The sequence below is a fragment of the Myxocyprinus asiaticus genome, chromosome 31 (assembly GCF_019703515.2).
Source record: "Myxocyprinus asiaticus isolate MX2 ecotype Aquarium Trade chromosome 31, UBuf_Myxa_2, whole genome shotgun sequence".
Lineage (NCBI taxonomy): Eukaryota > Metazoa > Chordata > Actinopteri > Cypriniformes > Catostomidae > Myxocyprinus > Myxocyprinus asiaticus.
In genome coordinates, this window is record NC_059374.1 from 14,590,664 (window position 1) to 14,603,100 (window position 12,437).

At 37.3% G+C, this 12,437-nt stretch overlaps 1 protein-coding gene across 1 annotated transcript; it reads right to left on the bottom strand.

Moving 5' to 3' along the window:
- Window positions 1–454: 454 nt before the first annotated feature.
- LOC127421916 (AP-2 complex subunit sigma) lies at window positions 455–11,909 on the bottom strand. Its single transcript, XM_051665139.1, has 5 exons — window positions 11,758–11,909; window positions 10,994–11,143; window positions 10,102–10,215; window positions 6,430–6,489; window positions 455–1,989 (listed from the first exon to the last, which is right to left on the bottom strand). Exons 1-5 carry the CDS (start codon window positions 11,758–11,760, stop codon window positions 1,888–1,890), a joined length of 429 nt encoding a protein of 142 aa, XP_051521099.1. The 5' UTR covers window positions 11,761–11,909; the 3' UTR covers window positions 455–1,887.
- Window positions 11,910–12,437: the final 528 nt, after the last annotated feature.

Here is a 12,437-nt window from a genome sequence, read left to right on the forward strand (position 1 = left end):
AACAAACCCCACGAGTTAAGAAACCCCTTATAATTGTAAGGGAATTATCACTTAGTGTTTCAAAGGGGTTTGGTGCAACTGGCAGCAACTTTTCGTTGACTTGAAACAACCACCAACCACTCAAAACACTCTAGCGGTGTGGCAGCTAGTTTTGCACGGCAAACACCAATCAGATTTTCTTCCGAAGATGTAAAAATGTAATCTTTACAATTGTTTCTAGAACCATATTTGAAGTTAACACAAGTAACAAGCAGAATTTAAGCGAAAATTCTAAACTTCAAAGATTACCTCATCTATCACTGACGTAACTGTCAGTAACATCTCTTCACCGGCAGATGGCAGTATGGCACATCTAAAGAACCAACTGAGCTTTGACTAGTAGTGATCAATACAAGATTATCAATCATCATTATATTAACTATACATTATTTTATATTCGAACACAAAGCAGACATTTTTTTTTTCTTTTTTTAGGTTTATTTCACCATCATGGATATATACACTGACAGAAACACATATGCAGGTATAACATCACTTATATCAACTCTTACTCTTCAGTCTTACAGGGACAAATGGGCAAATCTAGAATATTTTGGGAATAAACAAAAATAAAATATAAACTGTATAAAACAAAACAAAAAATTAAATGACAAATTCTCACAGTAACTTGTATGAATCTAAATGTAATTGAATGTTTCAAGGCTGAGCAGTTGCCATAGAGCTTTTGGATCAAGGGAACTGGCGCTACAAAAGGGGAAATTAAAAGACCATCTTTTGTCATTTCCCCTAAGCTCAATTCTTCAACTCAGCCTTGTTCCCTAAACCACTCCCTAATCACCGGCCCTAGTTCTCCACACAGCCAACAGTTCAGTGCAGTCTGAACGAGCAAATGAGATGTCTGTTTGAGATCTGCAGCTTACAGTGGAAGAACATGAGCAGCATCAGAGAGCATTTAGATGACAGGAATGACTGGTTAGTTCATAAAATTACACTTAATATATGCATATATAATGTATATGTACACAATACAAAAAAAACTAAACTCTTCAAAGTACTGCTTTACGCAAGCAGCACAATATTTAACTAAAGTTCCAATAGGAATAGTTCTGACCTCATTTAATTACCCTCATGCTGTTCCATATACACAAAATGAAAATGCTACTTTTTCCATAAAATGAATTAAATGTTAGTCACTAAAATTTTGCCTAACATCCCCTTTTGTGTTCCACAAAGGAAGTCATATGGGTTTGGAACAATTTCAGGGTAAGTAAATGATGACAGAACTTTCATTTTTGGGTGATCTATCCCTTTAAATGAATATTTGATTTGAATACGGGAATTTTATTTTATTAATTGACCTGTCTGGTCATAAGAGAACTCTAGATGTGTCTGGGAAGGATTCATTTGAGAAAATGAGGATGTAACATTGCTAAGATAACATTTCTTTCAGGATTTGTAGTGTAGAGTGTGGACCTCGCGGTTCAGATGCTTCCGTGACTTGGCGGTTTTGGCCATCAGGATGGCTATTCTCTGTTTTAGTTAATGAATGGGCTTGGAGAGGTTGCCAGTCAGACTCTTTCAAGTCTACTGTGCTATAAAATCGCTGAAGAATTCGAGTCTGGGTGAGCCAAAGCACTGGGAGAAGCAATGAGGTCAATACTAAATAACTGGGGGAGGTCTTCTTCCAAATGCATATCTTCTTGAAAATTCATAAGTAACTGAATGCAAAAATGTGATTTTGTACATTTTAAGAAAAGGTGAAACGTTTGTGGATTTATTTCAGCGAGACAACACCCATATTATGGCTTGGTTGCAGCAGAGGTGGGCGGGGCATGCTGCAATGGTGGTCAATTGATTGAGTGACAGTGCTGGACACCAATGGGCTCTCTACTCCAGAGACTGCAGCATTAGGAGCTGCTTGAGGACCTTGGTCTGGCTAGTCTCTCGGATCTCTCCTGCAAGAAACATCTCGTCCACAACTGTGTAAACCTATAATGCAATTAGACAACACACATATTAGTCACATATTAGGGCTGGGTATTGATACAGATTTTCCGATTAGATTCATATGGGTATATTTAAGTCATAATGTCCCTTTTGCTTACATATTAAATAAATGCTCTCCCAGCTAATGCTGGTAGTTATACAGGGGACCTTCTAACTAGGTACATTAAGAAAATATAAATTTTTACTAATAATTGCATATATATATATATATATATAATATTGCATATATTTTGTTACATGTTTATTGTTTAATTGCATAATTTGTAATTTTTACATTTGATTTGTTGAACATTTGTAAAAAAACAAAAGTTTTCACGGCTTCAATTCTCACCTCTGGAAAAGCAGTTCGCTTAGCTATATGGGCTAATGTGCTTATTAAACCAGAAAAGGCTTCATTTAATTATATATAGTCTGCATGTGCTATGCGCTTCATAGTGAATAAAGTTGTGACAAGGAGGAGGGCGGGGCCGGGCCGGGCCGTGACTATGCACGCCCGGCCCCCAATCGGGCTGATCAGCCGAGAAGAGGAATAAATGCAACGAGATGCGGCAGTTCGGGAGAGAGAGAGCTACATGCAGCTGCCCTGTATGAGTTTATGTTTGTGTGTCTTTGTGTTTAAGTTTATTAAAAACATTACGTTGATGCTTCGTCCGGTTCCCGCCGCCTCCTTTCCACTGAACCCTGTTACACTGGTGCCGAAGCCCAGGAAGGGGGAGGGATGCGCCGTTGTAGAGTCCTCGCCACTACCATCCACCCCAAAGGAACTGCCACATCTCGTTGCACTTTTTATCATTAATACACACACAGAGCGCACGTGATGTTTATGATGTGGTTAGTGTATGAGCAGCCGGCTTCTCACATTCACTTACTGTTGAAGCGTGCAGCTCATGTAGGCGATTAGTAATTACATCTCAGCCTTTTGTGGTTTAATCACACTGGGACATATCACGATTTTAAATTTGATTAACTGGGCATTTATACAGTAAATTAATCCCAAATATGTCAAATTCCGTGACATTTGGCATAGTTAATTCTGTTTTTATGACTGGATTCCGCAATTCCATCCATTTTTCCCGCAATGCGGAAATCATAGGGCCCCACCAATGGGATTTCATAAAGTACTTCATTAAATAGTTCTAAGCCAGGGCTATTCAACTTCACAGCAAAGTGGGCCAGATGGAAAAAACCTCTGGGGCACGTGGGCCAGTTTATTTTGTTAATGAAAAGCTTCTATCAGCTATTGTGTTATAGTATGCATATAATATTTGTTCCCTACATAAATAAAACATGAAGAGAAAAAATTTCCAGCAGAAAATTCTGAAAAAAAATAAATAAAAATAAACAAGTGCTTTAAAATTGGTCCATAACTGAGAAAGTAAATCTGATTTATACAAAAATTATTGAACAATAACAGTGAAGTTTGTTATAGAGGCAATGATTCAAACTCTTGTTTTCTTCACCAAATTAATGAACAGAACTTTTCTGTTTCTCTGAATTTTAGTTATTTACTCTTCCTATTTTGTCAAAATTCCAGATAATTATTATTTTTAGCACAACCTCTGGAAGCACCTAAAAACGTGGTGCTCCTGCACGAGACACTGTAAAAACATTGAGACCGGCGACTTCCGTCTAGTGTAAGTTTACATATGAGAACAATTGGAAAAACAGCACAATCAGACGCAAAACGCATTCGGTGTGAACAGCACCTAAGACAACTAACAGCCTCATTGAATAGCCAATTGAATTGGCCTGTTCTAAGCCATGAACCTAACCAACCAGCTCCGGGGTGAATCACAACATTACAAACTTTGATTTGAAGCAAATAAAAGTATTTGAAAATGGGACAAAAATACAAATAATTGAAATAAAGATATTCTTGAAAACATATTTTTTTCCTTTGACATAACATGCATGGATGAATTGTCCAGAAACTTCTGTTCTGGTCCTGTTTAAAACTTGCCTTTAGTGTTCACGTAGGTGGATTCAAAAATAAATCAGGTAATTTGCACAGCAGCATTATTCTATAATTGCTTATGGCTTTCTTTAACAGCACAAATGTATGAGGATGATCTTAATTGTATGACTGTTGTAATTACGCATCAAATACCTGTTACCATGGCGCTGCATTACAGCTGAAATAGAGAGCAAATTACATCTTTTGTTTTTGCTCAATATTTTGCTTCTTGGGCTGTTTTCTGCCACTGAATAATCTCTTAATGTTCCTTTCATTGAAGTACTTCACATATATAATGTACTAAAGCATTTAGCTTATGCAAAACATAATTTCTCATCCAAAACAATTACAGGGGCTCTAATTGGATAAGCCAAGGCATGCTGCAATCAGTTGAAAAGTAAGATGGCTTTGTGATGCCAGCCGAAATGGAAGGTTTCCAAATGAAAGATAACGAAGATAAAAAAAAAAAATCTTTGGGATAACGCACACCAATGAATAGTGCACAAAAAGACCAAGAATGTGTATAAAGAGTAAATAGGGTACATTTTGATTTCATTTAGACATCAAATGTGCCCTTTCATTGGGTACATTCGTACTAGTCTAACAATTCACCCGTTTTCTCGTTGTATCGATTACTAATAGGGCTGGACGATATGCCTTAAATGATATCTCTGTTTTTCAGCCTATTGACGATATTCGATATACATCTCGATATTTATGTATTTGCTCTGAAATGGCGCAGCCCTGAAGGATCGTGAAATTAGTCTACTGATGCGCTCTTTATGAAACTTAATGGCCAAATGAAAGCACATTAAATCATCACGATATTGACGATATTGCTCAATTTTACATCCTCAGCAAAATTATCTAGATTATATCGTTAATATTCAATATATCACCCAGCCCCAACTACTAATCCAGTTGATTTATATGCATCGATCAAGAAATATGATTTTTGAATCGAGGATCATAAGTGGTCAATAGCCGTTTTAATTGCGATTCAGCAAAATAGTATACAATATTTTAGAAAATATAATTAACTTAGTTACATGTGCGAAAAGTCATGAAAATTAATAAAATCTTAAGTCACAGACTTTTTATAATGAAATATGGAATACTTTTCTAGTGATGCTCAGCTCTAAAATATTTTATTTGGCAAACTGCACTCTTTGTTGTATTCCAAGTAGCCTACAAGTATTTAATGAGTTTTCTTTCAAGTTACTTTTGGTGAAATAAGTAGTTTGTCTTTCTTTTTCTTGCTTTAGACACATACTATAAATGCATTGAAGAAAACTCAAATCGTTAATCAAATCGAATACACTGTGTAACACATTTTTTATTAATTTTTTTGGTTCCTGGGTAGTAAGTGTTATTTCCTAATTGCTTATGTCTCAGAAGTATAGAAAATGGCTATTATTCCCCACAAACTTTGCTTTTGTGACCAGGACAGTGATATTTTGAAATTTACCTAGTTCCAATGAGAAAACGAGCGAATGTGTCTTTTCATTCACATAAAGTCAGAAAAAAAACAAAACATATGAATCCAAATTCACAAAGTAATATTCAAAGCCATGCTGGTCCATAATGGTAACAAGTACCCGTCTCTTCCCCTGGCTCACTCGGTGCATCTCAAACAGGATTACAACAGCATCAAGACATTGCTGGACGCCTTGAAGAATGATGAGTATGGCTGGGAGGTCATAGGAGACTTCAAAATGGTGGCATTCCTGATGGGTCTCCAAGGCGGTTTTACCAAGTTTCCCTGCTATCTTTACCTTTGGGACAGCAGGGACACCAAGACGCATTAGCACAGGCGGGACTGGCCACAGCAGACCGAGTTTTCTGTGGGGAGGAACAACGTCAAGTGGGAACCACTGGTAAACCCCCGGAAGGTGCTGATGCCACCATTGCACATCAAATTGGGCCTTATGAAACAATTTGTCAGAGCTCTAGATAAGGAGCCGGCAGCCTTCAAGTACCTTCAAGACGTCTTCCCTAAGCTGTCTGAGGCAAAAGTCAAAGTCTTCGTCAGACCACAGATAAAGAAGGATTCTGGATTCATATGTTGTTTTTTTCTGACTTCATGTGAACGAAAAGACACAAATTCGCCCGTTTTCTCATAGGAAATAGGTAAATTTCAAAATATCACTGTCCTGGTCACAAAAGCAATGTTTGTGGGGAATGATAGCAGTTTTCTATACTTTTGGGGCATAAGCAATTAGAAAAAAACACTTACCAGCCATGAACAAAAATTGTGTTACATAGTGATATCATTGTGTATCAAATCAAAATTGAATCATTCTACATTTGCACAAAAAAAAAAACAAAAAAAAAAAAAAAATCTTTTGAATCAAATAAAAAAATAATCTATGAATCGTGAATCAAAACGATTCACTTTCAACCAAAAGATTCTCACCCCTATACAGTATATTAGTTATTTATTGATTTGAAGGAAGTCCTATACTTACCTTGTAAAAATTGAAGACCAGATCTAATTCACACACATTATGGAAGTACTCATTCAAAACCTGTAAAGCAAGAGAAATAAGTTGAACGTTCTGTCATTCACCCCAATCGGAATTCATATTGGAGTAGTAGAATCAGTGATGATTGGCTGAGTGACCCAGCTGTGGTTTTGCATTTAATCCAGTGACATTTAGCGTATGGGCTGGTTTATGTGTTGGGGGAGTTGTTTACAGTGAGGTACAGAGGAAGTCCTAGCATTCCATATCACAATGTTCTTGAACTTCTGGCTGCAGCTTTCCCTCATGGCCACATTCCATTTGTCTCTTAGACAAGGACAATAACGCGAGCAGAAGTGCTCCCCATTGCGCTTCGGTTCCTTTATTTACCTGTAAAGAGCACTCACTAAAGCTCATTTCAGCATTATTATTTTTTTTTTTTTCTCCCAATTTGGAATGCCCAATTCCCAATGTACTTTTAAGTCCTCGTGGTCACGTAGTGATTCGCCTCAATCCGGGTGGCGGAGGATGAATCCCAGTTGCCTCCACATCGGAGACCGTCAACCCGCACATCTTATCGCGTGGCTTGTTGAGCGCGTTGCCACGGAGACATAGCGCGTTTGGAGGCTTCACGCCATCCACAGCAGCATCCACGCTCAACTCACCATGCGCCCCACCGAGAACTAACCACATTATAGCGACCATGAGGAGGTTACCCCATGTGACTCTACCCTCCCTAGCAACCATGCCAATTTGGTTGCTAAGGAGACCTGGCTGGAGTCACTCAGCATGCCCTGGGGTTCGAACTAGTGAACTCCAGGGGTGGTAGCCAGCGTCTTTTACCACTGAGCTATCCAGGCCCCTCGTTTCGGTATTACTGATATTATACAATGATAGCAAATAGATTGGAAAAGTTTACAGGAAAGGCTAGGGGTATTCTTTGTTTTTCCACTTGCTGTTCCATCTTGTGCATGATCGAGCACTCTTTCCTTTCAAAGTAAACTCTTTTGCACACTGTGACTGCTTTAGGCCCTTTCCCACTGCAGGAACTAAAGCCCGTTTTAGGTACTTTTGACTCGGAACTACTACGCACATGAGGAACTATAGTTACTCTTAGCCGTTTAGAGGGACTTTTTAGCTCCTACTCCAGGTCAGGTACTTTTTGGGAGAAGAGGGACTGTTGGAGGTGCTGCAGCCTGTGATTGGTCAAACACATATGACGCACAAAGCAATGAGAAACGCGAGGAGTCAGCAGCCAACATGAGTAAACAAATTTGTAGCTGCTAGCCTGCTATTCAGAGGACTGCACTCATTTTTCTAATTTCCTTAATAGAAATAACAGAAAACCAACAAAGTATCCAAAGAGTATCGCCTGTTTCACATTATGTGTGTGCGAGGGGTGAGCAGTGCTGCTGCATGACTTCAACGGTAGACGCAGTTTGAGTTTTTAATCGCATCTGTACTGTGTGACTAGACAGAAAATAGTGATTTCTGCATTACTACATTGAATTTTTCCTGGGATACCGGACATAAATAAGATGTTTTTTGAGAGTAGGTAATTGAAATATTTAAACTTAACCATCATGAAATCTAATTTACATGAGGAAAGTGTTTCGTTCCTGTTACTATGTTTTACTTGCATCAAGACGTATTTCTTCAGTCAATGGGTGAGAAGTTCAGTACAGTATTTTATGTTGAGTCATCAAAGCCTTTATTGTAAAATATCGTGTTTATAAACAGGTTTATATTGCATTTTTAACATGTTTTCCAGTTCAGCGTGTGCTGCATGGTTAAACTAAGCAGAGCGCCTCATCTCTATTCTCACTTCGGCTTCAGGGACGCAGCACCGCACAGCCCAGTGTAAAGACTGTAACCTGAAGACACTGTTGGTGTAAAACAGTCCTAACAAAATTGTAGCTCCGATCCTGGCGTCCACCATCAGTGTTGGTCTTGTTTCTATTGAATCGTGAGTGCAAACAACATTACAAGAAAAATGGTCGACACTAGATGACGTCACTACAGGGGTTACATATGTGTGCGCGAATGCAAGAGGGAAAAGTCTCCTCGGGTGTGCCATTCCTCTTAAGAGTTCTCATCTAGAACGTTCCTAAGGGGAAAGTACCGGGACTGTATGTGGGACTAAGGGTCTTTTGTGATTCACTTTTAGGTACAGTCTATGCCAGGGGCACGTGCAGATGACTTGGACTGTCTTTCACAAGGAAAAATTCTCTTACATAATGAATATCACAATGAGTTCGCACTTGCAAGAATGTGAGGCGTTTTCGTGAAACCGTTCTTTTGTTCAGCGAGTTGGTTCAAAACACTGACTGAACATTTTATTTGCATTATTATAATGTTTACTAAAGTCCCTGTACAACATTTTACATGCTTTAAAATGTTCTAGTAACAAACAGCAATATTTAACTACATATAGTCCACTGTCGGCCATCTTTGAAATGCTCTCAGGAGGCTATTTCCAGTCATGAAAGTGCAGATCTTATCTACTTGAATGGGGAAAGACAGAAATCACCAAAACTGTTGGTCAACATTACGATCAACGAACATATTTCAAATCAGCATTAAAATCTGACAATACTGGAATCATAAATTGTGCTTCTTTACCTCAGATAAAAAAACTAAATTTTTCAGTCTGGTTCAGTTAGTTCTCGAGTTGACTGACAGGTGATGTCTGTATCTAAAAGCTGGTTTGCTCTTTTACCTGTAAAGCGGGACTTCCTTTCTACGTCTGCTGACCGTTGGGCATTCCAGTTTCTCCCATTCATTTTAATAGAAGTGGCCTGTCTCTACTAAATAGTCTCTGATATTGGCTACTTTTTATCATGTATTGTTATATTGGTGCATATAAATCAAAATTATTCAATGTTGTTGCTTGTTTCCATTTAGTGAAAAACAGTGAGACAAACATGCCTTTATTATTTTTAACTACTTTTGTGATGCAATACACTTCTTGATTTAAACATTTTATATCTATTATTTCATTTCTAATTATTAGTCTCTAAATATATGGTGATATTTGTGGAAGTAAACACTCACTCACTCACTCACTCACAAACCACATCAATGCAAAGTGTTTGATCTCTTTTAAGCTCAGTAAATGTCACACATTTATCATGCTGCACATTAACTGCCCTAATTAAAGTTAATCTCTTTACATTTCTAAGCTAGTAACTTAAACTTCCCTTAAGAGTCTGCATATCTCATCTCGATTTAGGCTTCATTACTGGTGCATATAAGGGAGCTTTTTAATTATGGGTTCAGTGCTGCATAATCAATTTGGTGTTCAAGCATTCTGTGATTAAGCTGTTTAACTGCTCAGTTAAATGCAGAACACATAAATAATGATTCAATTTTATTTGATGGTAGCTGAAAAGGCCTCTATACGTAAGAAAAAGCAATAAGCTTTACCACAAGGTTTAGACCCTATGGTCATTTACAGGAGTAAAATGTGACCTGCTCCATCATTTTGAGCCACTTTGACCCAGAAACACAAAGTAAAATGATAAATCTACGGCTCAAAATCACAGGTTGGAGAAACAATAATGATTATATCATTAGAAACCTGAGACTTTTCTCTTTTACCTGCATAAAATGTTCTGGGTGTTTCTGACTCAAAACGATGGAGCAGGTCACAAATGGCAGCTTCTGGACATGATTTACCTCAACAAAGTTGTGAATAGCCTCCAGGTAAGCCAAGTTATTGTCTGTCACATCCACGCAAATGCAGAAGTACAGGCCAGCGTACCGCCTGTAAATGATCTTGAAGTTTCTGAACTGCAGAGGAAAACAATGGAACACATTAGTCTAAAATAAAAATTGCTTTCTGAAGCACATTTTCAACAGTCACCATTCACCCATCTTTTGATCAATGAATTTCAATTACTATCATTTAGAAATGATATCGAAATAATGTCTGCGTGCTATGCAAACCTTTAGTCATTGTTGTGTTTGCATGTGTTATTAGTTCTTATGTATAATTATTATGTTTTATTTGTTCAGAGATGGTTTTGGACAATTGGAGACGTTTTTGTACACTAGGATAAATTATTTTTGCAATGCTATAACTTTTGATTGCTTTGTCAGATCAACACAAAATTTTACTCAGTTACAGTTGACATGATTGGGACAAAACAAAAGCAGTTTTTCAGAGCTACCTTATTTAAACCCTGAGATATACTGTATAATGTCAAATAAGAAAAATAAGTGAAAAAGTACATTTTTGGCTCAAGTATTTTTGTGTGTGATTTTTCAGCAGTTTCTAAGGCTGAGAGTCTCAGAATTTATCATCATCTACAGTATATTATTAAAAAATTGAAAAGTTTTCTTGACAATGATACCAAACACTTGACCCTCCTTGTTGTTGTTGTTGTTTTGATTTGTCGAGTTATAAGCCTTTAATTTTGGGTATGCCACTGAAACAGGAAATCTCTAAAAACACCCTCAGAGCTTAAAGGGTTAATGTGTTCATGATTGCTGCAGTTAAAAGACTGTATGATTGTCAACCTTTCATAATCTGAAGCACGGTCAGAGTTGTTAAAAGTAAATGCTGTACCTCTACAAAGTTAGTGTGTTTGGCATCACGGACTGTCACTACAGCATGAACCTCTTCAATCAGCTTCTGTTTCTCGTCATCATCAAACTGCATGTACCACTTGGCCAGCCTGGTCTTCCCTGCCCTATTCTGGATGAGGATAAAGCGGATCTGCACAAGAAGTAAAAAATAATTAAAAAACAGGAGAAAAGTTTAAGCCTAATTGCCACATTACGTCAATATCATCAAATAAAACTTAATGAAGGAAGGACCTTGATATATTACATGACTGTTACAGTTACAGGGTTCCCAGATCTTGTGAAAAATTAATTTCATGCCATTTTCAGTTGTTCGTCATAAGTAAATTTGAAAACGGGTATTTCCAGTAACTGTGGGGACATTGTTGTTAATATTGTTTCTGTACCTAATGACACTAGATTGAGAGAAGAAGAAAAAACGCTCAGACAGCATTATAAATGCTTTCTCATATAAATAATAATATATTAAACATTATAAATACATAATACACAGGTAATTTAGACCTAGCGTCAAATATTCAGGCAATATCATTTAGCTTCTGATTTATAAAGCGTTCTTTCTATTCTTATCCGGCTTAGTGATACAAAAGCGGCCAAAATTATAAACTATATTTTCTTTGCTTTTATGACCTTGATCATGTTGCTATAATCGACATATATCACACTAGCCTGTTAGCTGAGACGAACTGACACTCAAGCTACTAAAACTAGCGATTGAAACTCCCTACATTAGATATCCAGACTTACCATTGTGCTCTTTTTATAACAATTTCGGTCGTTGGAGTTATATGAATCAATGTTTAATTGACTTAATTAAGGAAATATAACAGCATCAGTCTGGGCTAATTTCTGCGGCCGCCCGCTATCTTCACCGGACAGGATGCGAGCAGACGGCCGCTCGTGTGCGGAATTATGGGTAATGTAGTTTCATAAGGCAGACGATATCAAACATGAACATGAGGAGAAAGTGACCTTCAAGACTACAAGTACCATCTTGTTACGAGGTTGAGCTGTCGACTACGATATCACATGACGCAAAGGTCAAATAACATTATTAAAGATGTTTGATTTGTGACGTTTTTGCTTTGTAAGTTTTAACTGAATAAAATAGATTTAATTATACTTATGAAGACAATCTTAAAAACTTCATAGTTAAAGAAGGAAGACCTTGAAATGGACCCCAAGGCGAATTTGACGCTTTGATGAATCTTAACAAATGTACCTGAATGTTTTCTCAGCTTAAGGAAATTATTTACATGATCCAGCTATCTTGGAGAAAATAGAACGGGAAAATATATACTTTTATTTATTAATGTGGCCATATATGATTTTTTTATTTTTAGAAATAAATGTAGGCCTAAGAGTTTCAAAGTTGATTCAGATATGGTGTTGGTTCTGTGTTATTTTAATAACAGCTCATATAAAAC